The sequence below is a fragment of the Truncatella angustata genome, assembly GCF_020726525.1.
Source record: "Truncatella angustata strain MPI-SDFR-AT-0073 chromosome Unknown BKA67scaffold_1, whole genome shotgun sequence".
In the NCBI taxonomy this organism is placed as follows: domain Eukaryota; kingdom Fungi; phylum Ascomycota; class Sordariomycetes; order Amphisphaeriales; family Sporocadaceae; genus Truncatella; species Truncatella angustata.
In genome coordinates this window covers 468,785-495,512 of record NW_025763381.1, presented here as the reverse complement: position 1 = coordinate 495,512, position 26,728 = coordinate 468,785, and the positions used below count along the sequence as shown (strand labels likewise).

The 26,728-nt window shown below is 50.2% G+C and overlaps 6 protein-coding genes across 6 annotated transcripts; 5 read left to right on the top strand and 1 right to left on the bottom strand.

The window, feature by feature from the left end:
* Window positions 1-1,750: 1,750 nt before the first annotated feature.
* On the top strand, window positions 1,751-2,872 carry BKA67DRAFT_652288 (uncharacterized protein; the record flags this gene model as incomplete). The annotated part of the gene is made up of 2 exons (XM_046106130.1): window positions 1,751-2,144; window positions 2,193-2,872. The coding sequence occupies 2 exons, from the start codon at window positions 1,751-1,753 to the stop codon at window positions 2,870-2,872; spliced, it is 1,074 nt and encodes a 357-aa protein (XP_045963151.1).
* Window positions 2,873-3,125: 253 nt separating this feature from the next.
* On the top strand, window positions 3,126-4,390 carry BKA67DRAFT_4031 (Alpha/beta hydrolase fold-1). The gene is made up of 3 exons (XM_046096705.1): window positions 3,126-3,156; window positions 3,331-3,918; window positions 3,984-4,390. The coding sequence occupies exons 2-3, from the start codon at window positions 3,499-3,501 to the stop codon at window positions 4,350-4,352; spliced, it is 789 nt and encodes a 262-aa protein (XP_045963150.1). The 5' UTR covers window positions 3,126-3,156; window positions 3,331-3,498; the 3' UTR covers window positions 4,353-4,390.
* Window positions 4,391-6,794: 2,404 nt separating this feature from the next.
* On the top strand, window positions 6,795-8,052 carry BKA67DRAFT_529207 (uncharacterized protein; the record flags this gene model as incomplete). The annotated part of the gene is made up of 3 exons (XM_046099027.1): window positions 6,795-7,280; window positions 7,359-7,928; window positions 7,987-8,052. The coding sequence occupies 3 exons, from the start codon at window positions 6,795-6,797 to the stop codon at window positions 8,050-8,052; spliced, it is 1,122 nt and encodes a 373-aa protein (XP_045963149.1).
* Window positions 8,053-8,528: 476 nt separating this feature from the next.
* Window positions 8,529-11,286, bottom strand: BKA67DRAFT_652284 (nitrate reductase; the record flags this gene model as incomplete). The annotated part of the gene is made up of 2 exons (XM_046106129.1): window positions 8,529-9,436; window positions 9,489-11,286. 2 exons carry the CDS (start codon window positions 11,284-11,286, stop codon window positions 8,529-8,531), a joined length of 2,706 nt encoding a protein of 901 aa, XP_045963148.1.
* A 2,688-nt stretch (window positions 11,287-13,974) lies between these two features.
* BKA67DRAFT_652283 (MIF4G domain-containing protein) lies at window positions 13,975-18,002 on the top strand (the record flags this gene model as incomplete). Its single annotated transcript, XM_046106128.1, has 7 exons — window positions 13,975-13,993; window positions 14,086-14,130; window positions 14,190-16,523; window positions 16,579-16,733; window positions 16,783-17,082; window positions 17,144-17,440; window positions 17,490-18,002. The coding sequence occupies 7 exons, from the start codon at window positions 13,975-13,977 to the stop codon at window positions 18,000-18,002; spliced, it is 3,663 nt and encodes a 1,220-aa protein (XP_045963147.1).
* Window positions 18,003-21,296: 3,294 nt separating this feature from the next.
* BKA67DRAFT_652282 (chitin synthase-domain-containing protein) lies at window positions 21,297-26,636 on the top strand (the record flags this gene model as incomplete). The annotated part of the gene is made up of 4 exons (XM_046106127.1): window positions 21,297-21,341; window positions 21,397-21,563; window positions 21,617-23,769; window positions 24,715-26,636. 4 exons carry the CDS (start codon window positions 21,297-21,299, stop codon window positions 26,634-26,636), a joined length of 4,287 nt encoding a protein of 1,428 aa, XP_045963146.1.
* Window positions 26,637-26,728: the final 92 nt, after the last annotated feature.

The following is a 26,728-nucleotide window of genomic DNA, read 5'->3' as shown; positions in this document are numbered from 1 at the left end:
AAATTTAGGGCTGAGCACAGAACAACCCGCCGCATTTGCATGTAATGAACTACAAATGAGAAACCATTGGCTCAATTGTATAATTTCAGTTTAGATGGTCCGTTTGCTTCTCTGCTATATGGAGTCTAGACTAATTCGAAATTGGTTGTTGGGGAGTAATGAACTACAAATGAGAAACCATTGGCTCAATTGTATAATTTCAGTTTAGATGGTCCGTTTGCTTCTCTGCTTTATGGAGTCTAGACTAATTCGAAATTGGTTGTTGGGGAGTTTGATTGTCTAACCTACCCAAGGTCTAGCCCTGAACTTCCGAGTAACTATTGTTCTTTTAGTCTGACCCAGCGATTTCGCAATTCGAGTCTCGCGAAGCTAAACCAGCCAATGACGAAGATTACTGCCCTGTCTGGGAAAAATGCTAAGAAAATAGACAAATAGGAAGAGTAGGAGCGAGACAGGCACCAGAACTTTGAGCAGCATCATTTGAAGATAAATGAAGAACTCAAGCACCGCCCGCCATCTTTCATTCTTGAAATGTGCCCCCGTCCGCCGTGTGAAAATGGAACCAGGCGAATTGTTGCTGGCTCTATCATTAGAATCGGCGCTAATTTCATGACGGTGTGTCTGACCCAACTCAACGTCATGAAGAACACCGTTCTGAAAGCAATAATCGCATCGTATTGAAGAAGATGGTGATATGATCGGAGTCTGCTCAAGCCCGGCTCTACTGTTTCCTTGGACAGGCTCGATAGTCGTAGTTGGCGCCAATGCGCACGGTTGTTCAATGTTGACACTCAACTTAGGTTTCATAGTCGAACGACTGGGTGTTGGTAACAATGCTATGAGACATGAGGATCCTGACCATGGTGAGCCCGACGCGGAGTGCATCGCAATACACTCTATATCAGATGGTCTGTCAGTAGATTTTTGTTATTAAAAGAAAACATTGTTGAGCTTTGTTCCTGTGGTATAACAAAGCCATTTTGGCCCAGTATTTCCTGAATAAAGAGGATGAATCGAAACATATAGACGATAATCACCCAGAAGCTTTGGTCACGTTCTCCATGAATAACAATAAGACAAGAGATGCCAACAAAGCATCTTTCTACACAGTACTTCCTAGCGGTTAAGGGTCAATCTATCAGTCTTATGACATCGTTGGCAATGAAGAGCTAAGTCTTGAATGGAGAAAGATAATTGCTGCATCTGACATCCATCCCATTTCGGCTCACGCTCAATTGTGATGGCCTCTGCACAGTGGTAAAACTCCCGGAGATGCAGGACTAAAATTGGTAGCTCCAAGCATCCCGAAAATGGTCTTAAATAGTCTTAGAAGATGAATCATCGTCCATCAACGTGCGCGGGATATTGTCGCATTCGCTAAACAATCATGGATGTTTGGAGACAGAAGAAGCAGATGGGTGGTGGTTGTCCAATCAGAGATGCATCTGATACTCGGGCGCGGGGAAACTTTTAGCGGAACAGACACTATCATACTGTAGATTTCATCTCTACGGACTCGGACTCGGGTAGATTCCACTAACGCCGCTCCACATTCTCGACGCTTGAAGTCAACCCGGCACCCATTGTCACCGAACGACTCAGGCATGTCGCATGAGTTGAAGGAGGGGAATCTTATCATATTGGAAACAACATGATATAAGAAAGATAGATGCAGCGCAGCCTAATACAAACTTTATGGTACCTCCTCATCGCTTTACCTAAATCACCAGATTCGCGACAATTGCCTAAGATGGTCGGTCTTTCAGTTGTGCGGGAAGTCAATGCTGGCTTGGTAAGGCGACAATTCACTGTGGCCGTATTCGTGGGCGGTACCGCTGGCATAGGCGAGTTTGGTGTCCGGGGGTTGGCGAAGACCCATGGCGAGTCCGGCAAGGGGCTTCGAGTTTATATCATGGGTAGAAACAAACAAGCAGCAGAGCGAATCATTGCCGAGTCTCAGCAACTTTGCCCTCAGGCCCATTTCATCTTCGTTGCTGCGAAAGACCTTGCCCTTCTGAGAGATGTTGATCAAGTCTGCGAGAAGCTCGTAACACGCGAGCGGGACGAGGCGGCAAGAGCAGGGCAGGTCGCTAGAGTTGACTTTCTGGTCATGACACAAGGGGTGCTCAATTTGTCACGAAAAGGTGCGAATGTCTTTGCCGGATCCTGTTAACAACTCTAACCTCGCGTAGACACCGAAGAAGGCATCGACGAGACTATGTCCTTATTCTACTACTCTCGTATGCGCTTCATTGTCCAACTATTGCCCTTGCTAGTCGAATCCCCTTTGCCTGCACATGTTGCATCCATATTAGCTCCTGGCAACGAAGGGAAATTTGTTGCCGAAGATATCAGCTGTCGGAAACCAGAGAACTTCGGTATGAGGATTACGACCTCCCACATCTGCTACATGACCACCTTCTTCATGGAACAACTTGCCACTCGGCATCCTGGGAAGCTTTCACTGAGTCACGTGTATCCCGGAGCAGTGATAACTCAGTTCGGACAAACCGGCTCCTCGCCTACATGGTTGAAGCTGTTATTACGCTTCGTCGTAATTCCGCTCATGCGTTTCTATTCGCTCTCGGAGGACGAGTCCGGGCAGAGAACTCTCTTCCTTGCCTCAGAAAAATATCCCGCGCGAGGTACCGCTCAGAAAGTGAGCCCAAACGGCTTTGATGAGATTGGCATTGCTGTAGCGACAGACGGTGTTGTTGGTGGAGGATGTTATCGGATCAACCAAGACGGGGAGACATTCCCTACACCGGACTCGTACCAGACCTTGCGCGAACAAGGCGTTGGCGATCTTATCTGGCAACATACCAGTTCGGCATTTGAAGAGATCACTAGTGGCAGGGCATTCACCGGCTAAGTCCGCACCGAAGCGCGAAGACCTATACTAGTAGTATGAACCTTAAGTCTAGCGAGGAGTTTACTTCCTTCGCCGCTTAAGTCCATACCCAATCCCTAAACCCACGTAAAACAGAGTTCTACAACTTTATCAAATGACTCTGTACAACGGTATGAATAGCTTTCTCTTACATAATTGAAGTGCTTACCTGATCCACATCTAGGACCCATTTCAATGGATGTTCATTACAACATTCCATACAGAAAGCTCAGAGAACGACCGTGTATGATGTGCTGTAACTGAAGGTTTGCGCTCCATGTTTGTTCATGCGCCGTTGCTTCTCGAAATGTTGACAAACTGCAAATTCATCTCTACGTCGCTCAGTGTATGGTCGGAAGTGTCACGAGCGTCGTCTGTGCGAATGAATAGTACACTCGCCAAGACCCTTGTCAAGGACGATCATTAACTCCAATTCCCAGTGCCCGTGTCTCCATACGGGATCCCGCTTCTACTACGTATGCGGGGTTTCAACAGTCGGCAATTATCATCAAGAAAATGCATGCTATGCCGGGCTTCTAGATATAAAAGATAGTACGCGCCGTAGCTCAGGGTTGTGTTTCAGAAGACCACCACCACGTACCACCAACATGTCTTCCACCACTCTACCAACCGTTGTATTTTTACCGGGTGCCTGGCACTTACCGAACTGTTTCGACCTGGTGAGGCATGACCTGGAATCTCTGGGCTATGAGACCGAAGCTGTCGCCTTCCCATCGGTAGGCACAGAGCCGCCCAACAAAGGCTTAGCAGATGACGCGGCAGCCGCCCGATCTGTGATCGAGAGACTTGTAGATCAAGGAAAGCAAGTCGTGCTTGCTGTCCATTCATATGGAGGCCTTGTCGGTGCCAACGCTGTGGAGGGCTTGGGATACAAACAAAGGGCTAAGGAAGGAAAAAAGGGCGGCGTCATTTTGTTTGCCTATATTGCTGCTTTCGTAGTAGGCAAAGGCGGGAGCCTTCTCGGGCAGCTTGGCAACCAATGGCTGCCATGGATGATACCCTCGGCGGTGAGCTGCACCCTAATGGATGCCAGAAACTCTACGTTGCGACATGTAAACTGACTCCGTGTTAGCTCGAGGGTGATCTTGGCCAGCAAAGTGGCTATGTGACGATTGATAACCCTGAAGAAGTCATGTACCACGATGTTGAGCCAGAGCTTCGGAAAAAGTTGGTTTCGGAGCTCAAGCATCAGTCTGCCCCAGTCTTCAGTGGTACAGTGACATACGAGCCTTGGCTGGACATAGAATGTATGTACTACTTCTCTGAGGACGACAAGGCCCTTCCTATCATGTATCAGGAGAAGCTCGCGCAAAATCTCCCAAGCGAAACTCTGAGATACCGCTCAAAAACATCTCATTCGCCGTTTTTGTCGAAGCCTCGGGAAGTTGCAAAGGCTCTGGTTGAGGCTGCGAAAATTGGACAGGAAAGGACTCTCGCCTGATTGGTTGCTCTGATTGGTTATAGGTTCAAGTCGTAAGTGTCTGGCGGGCAAAAATTTGTTGCGTGCATTGAGATCTCACAATGCTTTGTTATGCTTGCGGGCTGGATACATTGTGGTATTGCATGTTCCGCAGCCAAAGAAACAACACGGGATGCGGTAGCCATTGGGTGGGTGATAAGCAGAGCCAGGAGTCGCACGCCATACAAGCCGCTCAAACATGCTATAGCAAAGCAATTGCATCTAGTCTAGTTACCGCATAGGTAATAATTCTTATTTGACCTTACAATATGTTTTTAATGTTGATCTTTCAGTGCTTTCCACGTCGGTCCTAGTCACGAATGTTATTGGGACACGCGCTTCTTAGATGCTGCTATATTTGGCATCCCCCACTTAGACCCTGACATTTGCGTCATACCAAAAATCAGGTTTCCTCTTCTTATCCCACGTCCGCCCTCGAGATCGGGCACGGCATTGTGTCTCCTGACAATCTTCTCATCGAAAAGGAAGAGCGGGTACAGTAACGTATCCTAATTCTCGTTTGCGACTGCCAAGGTCTCATGTCTGATCTCATTTTGCGTGATACCGACACGATCTGGGCTGCGATGTTTCCCCCAAAACTTGGTTTGAGCCTATCTCCCGCATCGCTTAGCGTTATGCATAAGTCTTTCAAATGCTTCAAGATCGGGAGGACCCAGGAACTCCACCAACTCAACGTCAGCCCCCTGCAACATCACCATGAATTGCATTCTTACAGTAATCCGTATGCTAACTCGGGGACACGGGCGCAACATCGTGATAGGCTTTGCCTCATAGAGACATTTCTGGGGGCCGCATTTAGTGGGTACAGAAACCCGGATTGTGCAGGCAAACCCAACCCGGCCCGGGAATCACCACCATACGTCAGTGGTTGGTCTGTGAGATGAACGATTGTCATATTGCCAAGAACGTGTGGGTACAATGACTTCAGATTGATTTCTATGAGCATCTATGCATGCAGGTCTCGGTAGTTGGGATGAAGTCATCCATACCGCCATGCCTTCCTTTTGTGTATAAAGCCCGTCGTATAGTCCTAGTTTGATTTCATCTATGAAGACCACTATCACACAACATCATCAATTGCCACTTTACCGTTATTACAACCTACGGCGAAACCTCTGAACACAAATCAAAATGAGCTCTTACAACAACTACGCTGGCGGTCGTGAGGGTGGCCGTGACTATGGTAATTCATGCAGCCCTTCAAGCCAGTAGCAAAATATACTAACTAATCCCAGACCGCTCAGGAAACGACTCTTATGGCTCATCCGACAACAACCAGTCCTCTGGCTTCGGTGGTGAGCGTAACGACCGTGATAATTACGGCTCTGGTCGCGACAATGGCAACAGCTACGGCAACTCTTCTTCAGACTCATATGGTGCTTCGCGCCAGGACAATGAAGACTCCGGCTATGGCAGAAACTCCGGCCGCGGTAATGACGATTACGGATCGTCGCGCCGCGACAATGACAGCAATGGCCGCGGCAATGATAGCTATGGCAGTGGCAATGGTGACAGCTACAACACTTCCTCCTCAGATTCTTACGGAGGGTCACGAAGGGACAATGAGGACTCCAGCTATGGCAGCAGCCGCCGTGATGATAACCAGCACGGCTCTTCTGGCCGCAACGAGAGCTCAGAGCACGGTAGCGGCATTGGTACATTCCTCGGTGGTGGCTCAAAGGAGGACAACAAAGATGGCAAAGACAGTTTCACAGACAAGGCCATCCAAGAGGTTGCCGACTACGCCAAGGCCAAGTGGTAATCTACTTTATCCTCTACTCTGCCTATATCAGCATGGCTGAAAGGCTTCTCAGTTCTTGATCTTAGCGTTTTGTAAACAATACAGTCTTCTTCAGTCACTATATGTTTTCTGTTCCTTCAAATATCTCACTCATTGAGCAACGGATGTGCCAGTAGAATCATTTCCCCTATGTACCCACCACCCTTCATTCTTCTTGCTTCAACCCTCTTATCTGTGTTCAAATTGGATCTGGTCGGTACGCAATTGTAAACATTTCTCGTTGGGTGTAATAATAATATTTTTGGGCACGTTGCAAGACCGAAGGTTTGCTCTATTGAATACTCGTCTATCGCGGTTCAGCGAGAATGCGGACAAAGACAGTGCTTTCATTATTCCTACAACCGCATCCGGCGATAGAGTGTTCATCTCCGTTTGTGTAATCTTACGCCCCTTTTGATAATGCAATTATGATACGTCCATTGAATATCCTAGGTTAGGTTGACTGCTTTCGAATATTTGCCACACACACAAGTCTCGGCCTGTCTTTTTTTTTTTTAGCCGGAGTGAGAATAATTTCCGAAAGCTGCATGTAGTTCGTGACGCTACAATTTGTATGAGCACTTATCGCCTGAAGTCTATTAAGCTGCCATATCAATCCCACCATGGCTACTGCAGCAGCAGCGCTGCCGGGCACCTTCAACTTCCAAGGTCTGCCCGGCGAGCTTCGGAATGCGATCTTTCTCCAAGCTCACAGGGACCGACGAAACTACGTGATGCACCACTATTTCCTAGTCCAAAGAGACGTTACTGTAGGCCGGAGCCTTCGCCGTTACTATAGCATGCCGCGGTGCTACGTATGCGTGAACCCCTTCGGCCGGTCAATCAATGACAACACGCCAGTGACCAGACACGCACCAATTTTCCGTGGCATACCCGGGTCCAATGTCGACGGCCATTTCTTGAGCTGGCGCAAGATCGAACTGCCGCGCGGGGCGCACTTCAAACGAGCCACAATGACTTATGCGACCCGCAACGTTAGAGCGCAGTTCGCAGCCAGTGAACATCGCCCGCCTGGGGAGAAATACATCTACGTCGACTGGTTTCAGGACGTGTTTGTATTCCACAACGTATATGGATATCCACCATATGTGAGTACAGAAAGCTAGGCTCTCTGCTCGTGTGCGCAACCCCCGAGTAAGAAGATGTTAACACTGCTTCTTGATCAGAGCGCACCGCCAGCCGATGTTTCGTCCGATAGGCAAAACCAGTTTCAGTTCCTCAGCGACAACTTGTCGAGAGGAGTCAATCAAAACGTCGGATATACTGCCGGTGGGGGGCACCTCAACTGGGTCACCAACGTCCGCAAGGCCGGCGTCATCATCCACGACCACTTCTATCCGGTCACGCCGGCGCCACTCCGCGACGGGTACACCCAGTGGATTCTGACGATAGTCAACAATGTAATCGACCGCTTCCAGTCCCTTCAGCGGCTGTACCTCATTATCGACGCGTGGGACCCGGCGTGCGCGCTTCTGGCGGGGGATAGGCGGGACCTCGACACCGGGAGAAGGCAGACACTGGACAGCGACGGGTTCGTGGACTACTTCCGGTTCCTGCGCAGCCACCGGTCGGCGATTCACCATTCCGGGTATGTCTGTCAGTGTCAAATACCCATCCACGCCCCGCCGCCGGCGCATTTCAATCCCTATTTGTACGACTCCATGCAGGACGCCGTCCTACGGAACAATCTGGAGACCGCGGTTACGCGTTCCTGGATCATGGGAAATGTTACGCTGGTACGCTTTCGACCGAAATGGGTGGTCATGACAAAATAGATGTATATATTACTTACAGGAGTCAAGACTTCTCCGCACCTTGCGTCGCAAAGCCAGAACACAGTGGTCTGTCTACTGTGGATAGTAATCAATTGTTGGGGCTGCAGGCGACAAGGGTACTTTCAATCTCGTACTTTGGGCTTACCTAAGGTGATCTTGAGCAGATCACTTGTGGAATGATTTAATTTCAAGGGCATCTCGTTTTTATGAAAGTAGCTCAGGAAAAAAACTAAGAATTGATGATTTAAAGCATAGAGCGATTGTCCCTCTCTACGCCGGGTTTATTATAGATAGATGACGTGTGGTGTGCCAGAATTGGTTATACTTTTGATTGGATGAAGAGCCTTTGATACATTAGCTCGGGCATACTTACACATAAACGTTATAATAACCAGCGTGATAAGTAATTTGTTTATGTTGTGCCCTGGATATCGTGCTTTATCCAAAGATCCCGTAATGCATATGCGCCTACCGAATATGCATGTATGTAAATTCCACAAAACACGCCCAGTTGTATGCTTGACACCACCCACGAATAAACATAGCAGACAAATCTGAGGCTCAGAAGAACAACAGATCTTCCTCCTTCCAGCCCATGCCCGTCAATATCGATTTGACGCTCTTTTCCAACGGCTCTGGCCCACAGATTAATACCAGCTCCTCCCCATTGATACTCCTACAGGGTCCAACCTCCTTCTCAAAAAGCTCCTGGTTCATGCGGCCCTTCAGCCCAGTCCAGCTTGGCCCCGGCTTACTAAGAGTGTAAAGTAATTTGCACTTGTTCTCGTTACCCGTTACCATTGCATCGAGCTCTTCCCTGCAGAGTATGTCTTCCTCTATCCTGTTTCCATTCAGGACGACACACTGGGTTGGGTCTTCTGAATCCCGCAATACAGCCCGCAATACCTGGAAGATGGGAGTGATGCCCGAGCCGGCGCACACCATGATGAAGCGCTTCACCTTTTGTTGCTTCGTTCCTATCAAACACATACCGCGGCCGACGTATTCGAAGTGGCCGGTAGGACCCTTGAAGTCGACCCAATGGCCGACGGGAATAGCATCGAGTGCTTGAGTCATTCTACCACCTTTCCGCTCCGGGGAGTCGTAGTATACCTTGATCAAAATATGCAGTTTGCCTTGCTCATTGGTCTCGGATATAGGCGTGTACGATCTGATAATGGCTTCTCGTGTGACGGGGTCCCGTAGTCGCATCATAAGGTGCTTGCCTGTTGGCAAGCCACAAGTCTGGGAGGGGTGCTCTAGATCGAAAGTGAAGATCTTGGTGTCTGCTGACACTTTCCTTTTAGCGGTCAAGATGGCCCTTGTCCAGACCTTCGACTGAAGGAACGTGTCGCGTGGTGAGAGGTTTTCTTCTGCGAAGGTCTCACTATTTGCTAGGATATCTTGCGACGCTTTGTCAAGCGTGCCAATGTGGTAGTCGGGCATCATTGCTTTCGCATTTTCGCTGTCTGTTGAGGGTCAGCACTGTCAAACATTAATAATTGAGCCTTTGTTACTCACGAATAGCCACGAACTCCTCGGTGGCATCTTGACCGGCCGCACCGAAGATGGAGGCCGCACCACCGGGATGTCCATCGAGGAATTCCGTGCCATCATAGACTTCGCCCTTCACAACGAACCAAGGCTCAACCTCTCCGTCGTGCTTCTTGAGCTCGTCGATCGAAATAAATCTGGTTACGTCCTTGTTAGTCATGCAGATCTCCTTGGCTTCTTCCTGCGGAACAAGGACCTCCTCTTCACCTCCCACTCTGTCGCCCCAGTTGCCGTTGGATAGGTTGCCGCCGGCTTTCTTGACACGCTCCATCCACCCACCAGGCATCAGCGCAGGTAGTGTTGGATGCTCGAAACGCAAACCGTGCGCCTCTTTGTGTATTACTACCCGGAACCAAGGGTTGTTCATCATACCAAGCACACTCCAATACATATCACGAGGCTGCACCATCATGGAGTCGTCCATAGCTCGGACCATGATATCGTCCGCTTGCTGCAAAGAAGCAATCGGGATCTCCAAGTTCCAGAAACACCAACAAAAGCATGCCTCTCTCCAAGTCATATCGAGCCGTCCTCCATAGAGTTGCTCATCTTCGTGCGCTTGGCGGTATTCATCCTCAGGGTATGAAATATCGGCCAACGTCCAAGTCTTTCCTTTATCTAGGGTGACCTCGACTCTTGTCACACGTTTGCCTCCGCCGGCGTATGCGTAGCCACGAACATTGTAAGTACCAAGCGTACTGGCAACAGATAATCGCTCATCATGCGCCGGATAACATGTGGCACTGTTGGTGTTCAAATCGTAAATCGCATATCTTTCGTCTTTCCAGGTCTCTGGGAGGTTTGCACTCTGTTCCGGGTCGACCATGGTCGGAAGTACCCTGTTATCGTATATGTGATACCAGTTGTCACTCGGTTCTGCAGTGACGGTAATCTTCTTCAGCCATTTCACACTGCGTCCACCAATCTGGCCGGGTATCACAATCCGCAAAGGCTTGCCATGATCTGGATGCAGTGGTTCACCGTTCATCCGATGCGCCAACATGATGCCGCGATTTGGATCCATACACCAGTTCAGCTTGACCGATGTACCATAATATCCGTTGGGCAGCTTGTCTGCACCCTCGAAGCACACATACTTGGCACCTCGTTTCGGCATTGCTTTTCTGAGTAGATCGCCGATCACAGTCCCCGTCCAAAGAGCTGTCGAGAGACCAGCAGCTCCCCAAGAGAAGCCTTTCGTTTTCCTTACAACGTTTTGCTCTTTCCTACGGTTGCCAGCACATACAAGAGTGACGGGATATGTGACTTGTTCGTAGTCCCTGATCAGATCTGAGAGGCTCATTCTGATTGGTTGCTCCACCATGCCGTCGACCACGAACTCCCAGTCCATAATCTCAGAATCTTCCACTTTCGGGACAGCGCCATGGTTTCGAACGTAATGTAGATCTTTCGACGTCAGAAAGCCCTCATCAAACAGGTCAGTAAGAGGTGCCTCCACATTGAATGGGTGAACACCGGTCAGGCGTATTAAACGAGGATCGCGTTCGACATGGTTATCTGGCGTCTTCAGATCTTGCTCCAGAATTTTGTTGCCTGGGTTTGACTTGGGAGGTAGAGGATATGACCTAGTACCATGAATCGCATATTCGCTCGTGTCACAAGACATATCAGACTTGACTGAATCGCCATCAGTGCTTGGCTCCCTGGTATGAGCGGCAGTCTCTGGAGGTGATGGTGGAAAATGTGGACTAAAGGCGGATTCCGGCGCCTTCGGCGTTCGTTGAGGTAGCGTGATGACGTCCATGGCCCAAGTTGATTCCCACTCGATTGCTTGAGCCCACTGAGCCCTTCTCGAAGAAACTATGTCGCAAGAGTGTCTCGCAGATAGGCTTCAGGTTTCTGCTTATCCAAATAATCTTGTATGAAAAATATAGTCCGTTGACCACCTTGATACTTAGATCAGAATTTCAAAAGAATTGTTGTCGGCTGGACCAGAAACATATTATACGATAGGATGGTCAACCAGTGATCGTGTGATCGTGATGGTTAGTTATTGGGGATGATTTTGGACAGTTGAATAGAGAACATTAAGAGATAGATCCACTGGGACCAAGAGCATTAGAATTGCGAGTTTCTGATAGGAAATGGAACGTCGATATTAGGCATAAAAGTGGCCGTACCCTACCTGAGTATCCTGCAGATGGGTCTGTGTGAAGGGATCTCCGGTATCCGTGGAGTGCTGCTACGACAAGACCCGGTACATGATAGATACTGGAGAGGAATGACGGCAGCGCGAGGGAACGCATGTCATAGGCGAGTTGCAGTTGAGATGCTCATAATGTATTCCGCGGATGTGCGTCAGTCGCACGATTCCAGACCTAAGTCTTATCAGCGTGGTGAGTCGGGCTTTTCTTCAACGGGTTCAACATTGTGAAATATCATTGGTGACGATAAGGAAGTGGGCTCAAAATGGGTGCGATTGGCGGAGATGTCATTTCTGACTAGTTAACGGGTCAAATTTAGAAAACATCAACCGTCCAAGACTATGTTTGAATGGTCAGCTCATCTATCCCGCAGGTAAAGATAAGATACATCTGCCAGTGAACATGCTTATCTTTGGGCCGCTTGTCGGGTGACGTCGTTATAAAGATCCCACTCATGCCATTGCAAGATACATACGGACGCGGGGGCTCGATGGTTGGAGAAATAGCTCCTGGGCGAGGGTGGACCTTGCCGCTGAGCTGTCATTCGCTGAAACTATGCCGGAAGAGTATACACAGCTCGGAACACTTGTTCAACATCCAGCACTTGGATATCCCTTAGGGTAATAATGAAAATCGACTTGTTGGGAGAATTGGTAACAGATTGATGAAATAGAGAAGTGCCGAGTGCTTTAGATCTTGCAACTCGTGCTGGGTGCGTGGTATACTGCTGTTCTTTCCACCAGCAGAGCCTAGAACGGTGCTCGGGCCGCGACTTGGTTGACATTGAAGTTGTTTGCAGAACTAGTGTGCACAATTTGGCGCATGGACATGGCGGAGAGAGGGATACGTTTTGTGAAGAGTTTTTTACACAAGAGCGCTCAACTGCATCTTCCGCCAAACGTTTCTGTGCTTTGTGTTGAGATGCGGAACTCTCATCTGCATCAGCCCAGTTAGCCTCTAAAGTTAGACTAGACTAGTCTAAGGGGTAGGATTGTTTTGCGAAACTTGACTGAGGCTCGACTAGAACCTTTCGTTGTGCGCAATTGGAAAGATATTCTGCCCTATGGCGTTTGACGTGGACATTGTCGAATGGTTGTTTTCCTTGACACAAGGCAGCATAGGTGCCTCTTGCCACAACATCTTTGGAGCTTTAAGAAGTAGGCAACATGGCATGGGAGAGATTGAATTGCAAGGGTAGACGTCCGTGTTCCATCCGGAGCATTTTGTCACGCTGGCTATGGATTTTGCTCAGGTGCAAAATTTACTTAGCTCTCACGTTACAGTATGCATTGAAATTCAGTATTGTTCCCATGATGACAGTACCCGGCAATTTGACTTGTGGTTGCCTGGTACGCATCAAACTCGTTAGAAAAGGGCAGCACAGACTGGGGGGCCTCTTCATCTTAATCTTACCTCAGACAGGTAATCACCTGCCAGCCTGCGAATGTGTAAAATGCTGAGACACCTCCGGAAGCGGCAGAACTGCTCGGAGTTGAGCTTGAGACTTGGTAACTCACACCAGTAATGTTCAATTGCGCGGTCAAAGGTCGAAGGTGAGGTGAGAAGACCAGTGACTTAGTAGCCACAGCCACACGTGTGGTTGTTAGCGCACATGCAGCCATCCACATCTAACTACTCGGTGACGTTAACTTGTTATTTTAGGACCTCCAACACAAATTGGGACACCAGGCTGAACTGAACTGGCTGTGCCTGTGGTGGCCTGTGGCCTGTGTGCCTGTGCCTGTGCCTGTGCCTTGCTTCTGCTTGTGCTTGTGCTTCTGCTTGTGCTTGTGTTGTGCTTGTTGATGGTTAGTTACTTGGTAGTGGCGTTTGATTGGGTGACTGGTGGACTTGATTGATTCCTCCGTTTGTACGGATCCTGTATGCGTCGCAGACTGCAGATACCATCAGAGGCTTCCGCTTCCGCTGTACTGTTCTCGCTCACATTGGAAGAGGCGATCTACGCAATAAACCCACCGCGGTCCTATCCTCGTTCGTGAAACTTCTCACATCTTGCGCAATTTGAATTTGAATTTGAATCTGAGCTTGGCCTCGAGTTTTAACCCCGCCATCTTGTCGCCCACGTCCAAAGTTCCCAAGTTCCTTCTGCCTTGGCTCCCACCACCAGGGCAGAAACCTCAACTTCTTCACCGATGCCGACCGCAGCGGAAGTCTCCTGCCACAACCACCACATAGGGCACACAATCCCCTAGTCGTGGTCACCAGCCGTACGAATGTAGCGCATTCACTGCTAGGAATACAATCACTATCGAATTGGGCCCTCCATCATGGATCGCTCAAGAAGACGTCAGTTCGCCCTCCCACCCCAGCCCAGCTCAGCCCAACCTAACCTCGCGAACTATGCCCGCCAAACCCCCGTGCTGACTGTCGTTATACAGGCGAGTTGCGCTCGCTGAATGCGCGCGCATGGGAAGGCGACTCGAGTAAGCCAGATTCCCCCTCGAGGTATCCAGAACAACCGAAAGGATTAACATTTGCGCAGCCGTCTTCCCGGTTGGAAAGTCCCTCGATTCATCTCTCAAGAAGAATACCGCCTTTATCAAGCGACTGCGAACCGCAATTTCCTCTGCCACTCTCAACACCTTTCTACAGGAGATCAAGACCCTGAGCCTCACCAAGTATCTCTCCGAAATCATCTCGGCATGCTACGAAGGTCTCTGCAAGCTCAAGTCGCCCGGCGAAATCGATGCCGGAGTCGAGATCGTAAGCGCTCTACACCAGCGCTTTGGACCCGCCGACTTTACCGAGTATCTGGGATGGCTGCTTGGCAAGGGCATGGCTACGCCCGACAAGAGCCTGCTGAAGACTTTGGCCCCTGAAGTTCGCGAGAAAGAAGAGAAGGAACGACTAGTCCGACAACGATCCCTGCTACGAGTAGTAACGGAGCTTTGGCTTCTCGGCGTGCTAAGGACGCTCGACGATGTGAAACCCGATAATGCAGCTGCTGGCAAAGATACCGGACTGAAAGTGAAGACTACCACATCCGCCAAGACTGGTGCTGCGGAGCCTTTCCCCCTCGAAGTCCTCAAGGACCTGCTGGGCCATGACCGGGAGCACTCGAACCTTCCACTGCTTGTGATTTTCGTCAAAACCTTCAGCTGGGACATACTTGGTGCCAGAACCTCCGCCTCCGAAGGCCGAAAGACCGTTGAGGAGGATGGTGCGACTAGAGCTTCCGAAGAAGCCCCCGAAGCCGTCAACGGAACAAATGGCGCATCGGAGAACATCTCGGACGACTCCCCATTTACCACGCACGAGCTCCAAGAGCGATTTCGCAATATTCTTAAGCGATATTTCGATGACGTCAAAGCCCATATTGTCCGCGACCAGAAGCACATCGCCGCCCAGAAAGGTCGCAACTCGGAAGCCTATGTCAAGTCTGGTGAGGTGTTTGAGGATCGTCAAGCCAACTTTGACCGTCTTCTGAAGGCCCAGGAGCGCCTCATCAGCAATGCGCAGGTCCTTGCCGAAGTTATTGGTGCCGAGATGCCGGACCTGAAAGATGCCGCAGACTCGCTTGGCGCAACGAACAGCTCCATCGGTCTCGTGAAAACAGGCGATTATCTACGCGGACAAAGTGACGGTGCGGGCATTTGGGAAGACGATGAAGAACGCCGTTTCTACGAAAACTTGGTCGACTTGAAAGGCAAAGTCCCAGGTATTCTCCTTGAGGATGGCAAAAAGAAGAAGGCCGACAGCGACGAGCAGGTCGGTAAGAAGTCGGAAATTTCGGATGTGCAAGAAGCTCCTAAGCCTGCTGATTCTACTGATGACCAGTCTACAGCCATTGCCAACAAGACCATCGGAGCGCAAGTCGATGCCCTTCTGACACAACTTCCGGATATTACGAACAAGGACGCCGTGGATGAGACTGCCATCGGTTTCTGCTTCCTCAATTCCAAGGCGTCGCGAAACCGTCTCATCAAGGCTCTGACTGAGGTCCCCAAGGGACGTACGGATCTACTCCCCTACTGGTCCCGACTCATCGCCACGCTTGGCCAGTACATGCCCGATGTCCCCAAAGGGGTTGTTGAGTACCTGGATGCAGAGTTCAGAAGTTTGCAGCGACGAAAGGAAAAGGATTTCCTTGGACAAGTGCGATTGAGCAATATCCGTTATCTGGCTGAGTTGACCAAGTTCGGAATTGTTCCCGAGCATGTTGTTTTTCATTGCTTGAAAGTCAGCTTGGACGACTTCTCCCGGATGAACATCGAGATTATTTGCAATCTGCTCGAGAACTGTGGACGCTATCTCCTGCGCAATGCTGAGACTTCTCCGCGCATGGCAACTTTTCTCGAGACTCTCCAGCGCAAGAAATCAGTACAGCATATTGGCCAGCAGGAACGTATGCTTATCGAGAATGCGGTATACTTCGTCGATCCTCCTGAGAGGGCTGCCATCCAACAGAAAGAACGAACACCGACCGAGCTCTTTATTCGAAAGCTCATCTATGTTGATATGACAAAGCGAAACTACACCAAGATCCTCAAGCAGATCCGACGTCTTCACTGGGAGGAACCCGAGGTTGTCACGATCCTCGCCAAAGTGTTTTCGAAGCCCGGCAAGGTCAAGTATGGCAGCATTCACATTCTGGCTATTTTGCTGAGCGCGATCTACCGATACCACCCTGGTTTCGTTCTCGTGGTTATTGATAATGTCCTCGACTCTGTTATGCTGGGCCTAGAGCAAAATGATTTCAAGTACAACCAGAAGCGAATTGCAGAGATCAAGTACTTGAGCGAGCTCTATAACTATAGAATGCTGGAGCATCCCGTGATCTTTGAAACCATGTACAAGATAACAACCTTCGGCCACGGTATGCAACCACTTGACTATCTTCGCGTTCCTATTTTGTTCCTAACGACGCATAGGCGGTGCACCCGTGCCAGGCAGGCTCAACCCCTTCGATTTGTCTGACGACTATTTCCGCATACGTCTCATCGCAACAGTTCTCGAGACTTGTGGGATGTACTTCAATCGAGGTGCCGCCGGCAAGAAACTGGATTATTTTCTCTCTTTCTTCCAGGTAACCGTAGCGAGCGAAAGTATTTGGGCCTGAACTAATTAATTCTCAGTACTATATCTTTACCAAAGCACCATTACCTATGGATATTGAATTCATTGTCCAGGACACTTACTCTCTCACACGCCCTCAATGGAAGCTTGCTACATCACTCGAAGAGGCATCGAAGGCTTTCCAGCTAGCCATAGCTCAAGACCAGAAGAACGCAGGCCTGGATAAGGCTGTTGATCCTGAAGATGCCGAAAGTGACGCTTCATCGGACGACGAGGGGGCAGATGGCGACGAAATCCTGCCCGAAGCCGATGGAGAGGAGGATCAGAACTCAGAGGACGATGATGAAAACGACATTGAGGTGAGCATTGTGCATGTTGGACTTGAGCTTCCTCGTTTGCTGATCGTATTCGAAACTACAGGAACTTGAGCAGCAACTGGACTCTCCTCGCTACTCGGAATCGGAAGATGAGGAGATTGTCGTAACCCGTGAAACAGGAACCGTCGACCCTGAGGAAGAGGCTGATTTTGAGCGTGAGTATGCTAAGATGATGGCTGAAAGTCTAGAATCCCGGAAGTTCGATCGCAAACCACTCTTTGATGTTGCCCTGCCAATGCGATCTTCCAAGGCACGAGACACTCCCAAGGCAGCCGAGGCCGACGCTCTTCCAAACGTGATGGCTTTCTCACTTCTGACCAAGAAGGGAAACCGCCAACAGGTTCGTGATACAGAAAACGTGCAATAGATGACCTCTAACATAAGCTTAGACACGTACTGTCGAGCTTCCTTCGGATTCCACATTCGCTGTTGCCATGAAAACCCAACAACAAGCAGAGCGAGAGGAGCAGCAACGCATCAAGAACCTGGTTCTGAACTACGATCTTCGTGAGAGCGAGGATACTGATGGTGATACAACAACGAACTCCCCTTTGCCGAACACCAATATTCACAATTCCATGAAAGCAGGTCACGAGAAGACGGCGACATTCCACATCAACCGCCCAGAAATCAAGGGTGAAAAGCGCGGCTCTCAAAGAGTGCGCAGGCTTGAAATGAACGACTTGGATTGGTATGACAGGACCCACAAAGAAAACAAGCGAGTCCCGGGCGTTGAGTCCCCTACAGCAGTAGGAGCAAGTGATGAGATCCAGGACGTAGGAGACCCAAGAAGCAAGCGCGAGGGGTTAGGTATCTTCAGCAAGCGTGGAGATACATGCCGAGGATCTCATACTCGACGCTACCGTTCCGGCCATGGCAAGGCCAGAGCTCGCAAAGTTTGACTGATCTGCCACATGCAACACAGACACTGACAACAGCCTATTTTGGGGCGTTTCTAGGACGTGATATTCACATGTTTGGACGAAGTATACGCATCTTCACCTTGGCACATCCGTGACGGCGCTGCCTACATCAGGCGTGATACTGCAATCATAACAACGCAGTCCAGTCGTGGTACAGTCTGGCACAAAACCCACCCGACGAACTGTCCATACCACCAGTGGTTTTCGACAATCAGTTCAAGCCCGCCGTCTCTGAGGTCATCAAGACTTGCGCTAGACTACCCATAGAACGGGTTGAGATCAGCGTAGACCTGAGCTCTTCACCCGATCGACCAGGCAAACGGTCTCAGCTAATAACAAGGACGCTTGACAACAGCCGCCACATTTCACTGGAGGTAGACCTGACTGTCGCAGCACATGTCTCGCGATGGAGGAAGTGAGAGCACAATTGGGAAGACCAGGCGGCTGAAACTACCTTTGATCACGTTAAAAGTGGTTGGTGGTTATGCGCCCAAACCTTGGAGGAAGCTGATATAGACTGCTATGCAAATAGTCTCTCTGCAAAACAAGTTGTTACTATTTGTAGCATGGAAAGTAAATTTTTTTGGTTTTCACGTTATATCGTTCCGATATCACAAAACAAAACCTCCAGCTACTAATGATGCTTTGCATCGGCCAATGTTCTCTGAGAATGGTACATGCTTGCTGTCATGTTCGTAATGTTCATCCAGCCTTACCTCCGCTAAGCCGAGCCGATATATGCAGTGCTCCTTCCTGGAATATGACGTGCGACTCCTATCCTGTGCTACCATGTCCAAGATTCCAGTGCCAAGTGTCGTTCGTAGACGCGGACCGCTTGGACTGGTCCCCGAATGGCGTTGGTAGGTTTCAACAGTGGGACGTTCAAAGTAGCCACGGGATCCGTGAGCTGCGCCAGGTCGCAGGGGAAGTTCGCTGAACGACCCGCCAGCCGCCCGGGTAAAATGCACGACAACACATAATATTTCTAGACTGCTCGCGAATGCTCCCCAGAAAATTTTATATTGTCCGGTACTACACTAGGCACATGTGCTGCAACCCTGTTTTATTGTCGCTTGCGCGTGCCCAGCACGTTTGTAGACAAGAGGATGGCGGCACTCATCGAGCCAACAATGAGGGGTCTTGCCGGCAAATGGCCACGCTGTGAATAAAGCCTTGTAAACAATTAATTCTCCGAGTGTCCCTGGCGATCGACCACTAGGATCACGAATCTCTCACCTGAGACTGGTACTCCACACTGCCATTTCTGGCACTAAATGGCCTGAAGCAATTGGCGCGATGACGGCCGAGCCACAAGTCCCTCCGTCTCCCGTAAGTCGGCCGATTTTATCAATCTTGCCAGCGAACTGGGAAGCCTGTAAATCCATCACCAAGCACATGACAGGCTGTACGGCACGGTGGCAAGGCCATTTCGCCCAGCGACTTCAGCCTTAGTTTAGCTTCAGGTACGGCTCTGGAGGACTGCATATATTCCCGAGTACTGGGATCGGAACTTTTCGATGCTCGTTGCTTGGCCTGCACAACAGGGTCCGGCTCAGCCCCCGCCTTGTTCAACCTCGCGAGATGCGCCGACCGAAATAATGCCACAGTCGCATTCGACTACACTGCGTAATGGCTATGCGAGAATTACGAGAACAGCGTGCAGATCGGCAGGAAGTGCCAATTTAAGTAATGGCGATTTCGCAAATTAATTGCAGATGCTCCCCGCGTTCCAGCTGAGTGCAGACACAGTCGATTCGCGGTCGGCTAAAACACCATTTGACCCATGCGTATGTGACTACCTTCCTAGCCTCAGCAACTTGGCTTCCTGAGGGACTATGTTACATTGGGAATGCCCAAAGGCTAGGCCGTACGATTCATTGAATTGCCTTTCCTCTCGAGCATAGAGCTACGTGGAGCTGGCGTGGTGCTGTGGCAGCCCAGCGCTTTGGCCCTGCTCATCAGATGCATCCGTGCTAACTTTGACCTGTCAACATTGCTCTGTATTGCATCGTGCATCTCGTACGGCACGCACATAATGACTAGACTAGGGGTTTTCTTTTTTCTTTTTATGTTATGGTTGTTCTGATGATGTTCATAGTGTCTTCTTCCTCCAGCCGTGTCAAGATATTCTTTTTCCGCAACGAAGAAACCATCAACTGGATCTGGAACGACCTGGTCGATATCCGATGCACACGGCCCACACTCCTATACTTGATCGAGAACGGTGGAACAAGTGGCACTAGACCACATCAAGCTCTATTTCTGGACGACCCGTTTCGTCCGGAGTATAGACAACATCACCCTTGACTATTCTCCGCAGCAAGTGCCTACCCAAGGTTCCATCGATGGGCCTCCTGTACAAGTCCCACGTGTCTAGACCTATTCTCACCTAATGGCTCCCTCGATGAGACAGACTATTCGTACAAATACAAACGGCCCATTCGTCTGGTCTCTAAAGCTGGAGGAAACTGGAGTTTAAACATCAATGACTTCCACTTGAAAATTCCTGGTTGGACCCCAGATCTTGTTCCCATTAGCGACATCTTTTGTTGCCTGTAACTACCAAGGGGCTTCTCATTTGTTCAACGTACTGTCGTGGTTGTTTTCTTTCTTCTTTCCTTCATTTTTCGACATCGGCTGTGTCACTCATTCAATTTGGATCATCAACCAAACTCCAATCCAAAACCCCAGTATCCACGAAAGCTGAGCTGGTTTGCAGCTGTGTTACGAGATTTACCATCTATCGTAGGATAGGAAATAATCGAGCTTCAGACTACAAACACAGTCGAAGCTCGTGTTTGCTTGAAACAAAGGGCTGCCGACTCCACTATCTGCAGCTTCCTGCACATTCTTTTTTCCCGGTCACGAAGCTTGGGTAACCGCCGATATCTTTCGTCACTCGGAAGCCGGCCAACCGACTCGCCTTGACGTTCCATGGGCCTTATACAATAATTAGCCTGGGATCCTTACCACAGCGAAAACGCGTCTTCTGAATCACTACCTGGTTTTGCCAACAGTCCTCGACCTGTCAATTGAGAAGACCAATAATATTTACTTTTACCCTCTTGCGTTGTGCTGCAAGCAGCCGACAACACCCCTCCCGCGCAGACCACTTTTCACATCACCTATCCGATCTTTTATTTTATCCTACTCGGCAGCCTGCAGAATTGAGGCTGGGATTCTGGTCTGGTTGTGGCGGTCGACAGCCAAATATTCTTTATTACACAATCCGCTCAGTGAGGTTTCGACCTTCAACCTCATCACATAGTCAAGATGTCGTCAGATCTTGACGCCACGAAAACATGGCCGGCCCACGAGGTAGGTCCTTTCTATATTTCGAATCCGCAAGGATTTGCGTTGACGTTATTTACAGATCGCATTTACGGCCATCGTCGGTGTGGTGATGTTAGCAGCAGTACTAGAATGGTTTCTGTGGATTGCCGCATTTCTATATTGTTTGGTCAAGGTGTTCCAAAAAGCGGAGCACTGGACCATCAGGTTATTAGCAGTCGTGATTGGTGTTGTTTTCACATGCTTTCGGTGAGTCTCCCCGAGTTGATCAAGTCAACGATCATCTTGTTAATCAAAATTAGCCTCGTTTTCTTACCCATCATGGTTGTCACATTGCCGTTGCCGAGCGCCATTGTCCAATACTGGCCGGAAACCATGGTGGTTGGGCTTCAATGGTTCGCCTTTTGGAGTTTTGCCGGTCTTCTAACAGTTCCCTGGCTGTTTTGCGTGTACCAGCTAGTCACACATCAGCTTGGCAGAACGAAGCGCATTAAGAAGGTGCTCGACGAAGTGTCTGCACCGAAGGTCGTTATCGTCATGCCTTGCTACAAAGAAGAGCCTGAGACCTTGATCACCGCGATCAACTCGGTCGTGGATTGTGACTATCCGCCTTCCTGCATCCACGTTTTCCTCTCATTTGATGGAGACCAGGAGGACGAGCTGTACTTGAACACAATTGAAAGGCTTGGTGTCCCACTAACGTTGGAATCTTACCCCAAGAGTATCGACGTCACTTACCGGGCTGCTCGGATTACGGTCTCAAGATTCCCCCATGGAGGCAAGCGTCACTGCCAAAAGTCCACCTACAAGCTTATTGACAAGGTTTACACCGATTACCTCAAGCGTAACGATAATCTGTTCGTTCTCTTTATCGACTCGGACTGTATCTTGGATCGCGTCTGCCTGCAGAATTTCATCTACGACATGGAGCTGAGCCCCGGAAACCGCAGAGATATGTTGGCTATGACTGGTGTCATTACTTCCACGACCAAATCGCATAGTGTGATTACGCTTCTTCAAGATATGGAGTACATTCATGGTCAGCTATTTGAAAGAACGGTCGAATCGGGATGTGGTGCTGTTACTTGTTTGCCCGGCGCTCTTACTATGCTACGTTTTTCAGCTTTCCGGCGCATGGCCAAATACTATTTTGCTGACAAGGCCGAGGAGTGTGAGGATCTCTTCGATTTCGCAAAGAGCCATCTTGGAGAGGATCGCTGGCTTACCCACTTGTTCATGATTGGTGCCAAGAAGCGATACCAGATTCAGATGTGCACTTCGGCTTTTTGCAAAACGGAAGCAGTGCAGACGGTTGCATCACTGATCAAGCAGAGACGGCGTTGGTTTCTGGGTTTCATCACCAACGAGGTCTGTATGTTGACCGATTGGCGTCTGTGGAAACGTTACCCCATCTTGCTTGTTGTCCGATTCATGCAAAACACCATCAGAACGACCGCCCTGCTCTTCTTTATCATGGTCCTCGCGCTTATCACCACGACAAAGCGAGTCGCAGACCTACCAGTCGGGTTCATCGCTATTTCTCTAGGGCTCAACTGGCTCATGATGATATACTTCGGTATGAAGCTTAAGCGCTTCAAGATCTGGCTGTACCCAATGATGTTTGTCCTGAACCCCTTCTTGAACTGGTACTACATGGTTTACGGCATCTTTACCGCGGGTCAGCGAACATGGGGAGGCCCTCGTGCCGACGCTGCGAAGGCTGATGACACGACCACACCACAGCAGGCAGTCGAACAAGCAGAGAAGCAAGGCGACGAGCTCAATGTTGTGCCAGAGACATTTATTCCCGCCGTCCAAAGGAAGACGTCAATCAAGCGCTCCGGAAGCAAGTTGTTGCCGCCGGAGAGGGCAGAAGGGAAGTTTGCTGCTCGCGAGAGGAAACCTAACGGCTTCTATGCCCACCCGGAAGAGTCCACATACAGTGTCAATAAGCTTGCCGGCTCCGCTTCAGAACTACCTACTCATCGCTATGAACTACCTCACCGTGACTCTTGGGAGAGTTTCATGACGGGTCCTTCTAACAACAACTCGGTCTATTTCCCGCGAAGAGTTGAGAGCATCATGGGCGAGGAGGACCGTAAGAAGTACGAGATGGCTCAGCAGAGTCAGTACAACTCGTTTCTCGCCAAGTCAAAGCAGATGCCATCGAAGGGACAGGTCTACGAGATCTCGGACGCGGAGCTGAGCAAGTCTGGCTGGACGGATCATGTAGACGCACCGTACTCGGACGAAGTGCCCGACAGCCACCGACGCCAGGAAAGTGCAGGAAGCAGCAGCAAAGAGGCAGAGTCCTCGCAAGAAAACTCAAGGCCATTGAGGCAGGGTCTCGGCGTGTCAAACCATAACCGTCAGGACTCTGAGCGCACCGGGAGTAGTCCGCTCGGTCGTCAGAGCTGGATGAAGAGTACCACGGAAGAGGATTTGGAGATGAGAGGTATGAGGGCCCGGGAGACGTCATCAAAACCGCCGCGGATACCTAGCAAGAGCCCTTCGCGGAAGGCGAGATAGTGCATGCTCTAAAAAGTAATTTGGTTTCTTCTCGCCTGCAGCCCGGAGCTTCATATACTTGACGAATAGAGTAATGTTTAAAAGCCGTATCATGCGACACCATCGATAGCGCATGCAAATGTATGATCATGACACGTAAAAGCCTATGGAGAAGGGTCATTGGTTGGACTAGGGTCGGAGTACAGGCATCGGAATTCGGCGTGCGTGGCGGAATACTCGTGATTGGCTCTTGCGCCGCAGATCTGCATCCTCATCGCAGCGCGCCAATCAGAGAATCGTGAGATTGAAGTCGTGGTCAACTTTCCTGACTTGGCAATTCCATCTGCTTTCAAATGTAACTTAAGTCCACTTGTCAAAGTTTTGACAGTATCTCGGGCTCTAGCCTCCCGTTCACTTCAGAGGCGCCGTCAGACTCCGACTCAGCAAGGCCTGAAGTTCGCTTTAGGGTGGAGTTGTCTCGCACAGCTGAATTGAAGTACCGGCTGCTCGGCGTGGTCATCTCGGAATTACCATATCAGCACAGGCTGGGCTTGCATCGTAGATATTGTTGGTGTCCAAGTAGTACGTAAAGAGCGAGACAAAGATGGATGGGGTGCCACTGCAACAAGCGGGACCGGTGATTGGCAGGTACCGTCGAAACCGCCGGCTGCAGGCATGTGAGCCCTGCCGGCAGTCGAAGCTCTCTTGCGACCACAAAGCCCCGTGTGGAAGATGTGTTAGGAGGCTTCGGGTCAACAGTTGCTACTATCACCCTAGTCCCCTGACTAAGGTCAGTAGTCTCTATCTGTTCGTTTGTGAGTATTTCGAACGATCCATGCTGATGCACAGAACCAGATCCCGAGGTCGGCGGAAAAGGGAACCGCAATAATAGGCACAAGTGTAACAGAGAGTCCTCCTCCAGCAGCCACTGACCAGTATGAGAGCCTAGCTGTACCGCCTGCTGAAGTAGGCAGAGACGTTCACACGCCAACTGGTCATCTTGGAATCACTTCGTATTCCTCAATGATCACGGAGAGTCTGGTCAAGCTGGGCTTACCTCTAACCGAGTCGAAGCCCACCGTAGCCATGAATCTGACGGTATCGAACGACCAGATTGCTCGTGGAAGCCAGGCGCTCTCCCTCCTGCGAAACAGACCCTTGATTGAGAAGTGCTATAGACTCCTTCACGAGTCCATCGAAGGTCCGTGTGCAGCGGCGAGGCCTCTTATCATGAACGAATGGCTTGCGAAATTGTGGCAATTCCACGGTGATGCCCTGTGGAGTCAGGATCAGGGAGACATTCGAGAGCTCTGTCGACTTCTACATCGCAACAGTCAGACATCGATGAAGATCGATGGCACTACTACACCATTGCAGTGGACGCGGTTGGGAACAGGTACTAACATCAAGTGGGAAACAATTGGAGTAATCATATCTGGCGTGGCTATTTTTGTGATGAACGCCAAAGACACCGATTCAGTCTTCAAAGAACATAATATCGACCGGATGACTCTGTGCAAGCAGATGCTGGAGGGAGCAGAGATATGTCTCGGCTTGTGTCGGGAAGCCGGTGTGCTTAATGACGTTTTCGTGTGGCTCCTCCAGGACATCTTTGCAGTATGTGAATGCATCGGCGGCGCGGCGGGCAATTACGCATCATACCGGTATCTCGCCGAAGTGAGCTCCGCCGCCATCGTGTTAGGCCTCCACCAGGAGATCAAAGCCGACAGGCGGACCCCCTTTTTCCTCGCTGAGCTGCGCAAACGGCTTCGGGCACTGATCTATGCAGGGGAGATCGGCCAGGCGGCGTTTTTGGGCCGCCCACCACGAGTCTCATACCGACACTGGAATCTCGATCCGCCGCTAGACTTGACTGACTCACAGTTGCTCATTGAGACACAATACGAGCGCGCTACTACCTTGGCAAATCTGGATGCAAAAGGATATAACCAGGATGGCGAGATACGCTACCCGACATGGCTTAGGGCTATTTTGCCCATGGTGAAGAGGAAAGAGGAGATAATGGACCTGGCACTAGGGGACTTGAGTCGGGAGGAGATACTACATCGAGCGGAGGTCATTCAACGAAAGATGGACGAGCACATCGCAACTATACCCGAATTCATCTCAAACGGGAAGACTAGCAAGTCGAAAGGTGACTCAACGTTGGATCACATTTTTAGAAACACCCTCCAGTACTTTGGCCACTCGTACAAATGCATCCTCCAGAGAGTATTGATGCGCAGGGCCGGCGTCGGCTCAACAGAGCTGGTTCTGGCCGCGCGGCAGACCCTGCAGATGTTCATGGCGACGAGCGACGATAAGGCGCTCACGGACATGTTGGTCCTCCATGGCGTGCGCAGTTCCGTCATATTGGCCGTAGAGCTCCTCAAACAAGAGCAGCTTGCGGTCTACCCCAAGGATCCTCTCCTGCCCCGCAGCCAGACGATCCAGGACCTGTCTGTATTCGTCGCCAAGCTTAGCAGCATCACCCCGTTTCAGGGGGCGGTCGACCTGTGTGCTCAGGGCCGAAGGGTCGTCTCGCAGATTCTCGACAAGATTCTGAGCCCACCCAACAACAGCGCAAGTCGACCAGCTCCGGTCAATGTCTGCGTGGAAGAGACGGACGAATTTGCTCATGAGCTGGCACAGATCGCACCCACTCCCGACAGTCCACTGGTTATGGATGATTTGACCTTCGATCTTGACCCCGCCCACTTTGGGTCTGATCGCGAGTTTGCGCAGTGGTTGGAGAATGTGGATTGGGAGCAGCCCGTACTAGGAGAGGCGCTTTTCCCCAGGCCGTCTCTTTGATCGACGGCAAGTTTCAGTAACTGCCTGTATCGCCATACAAACCCAAACCATGACACTCACTGAAGCGTCATGGTTATTTGTACTATTGTCCA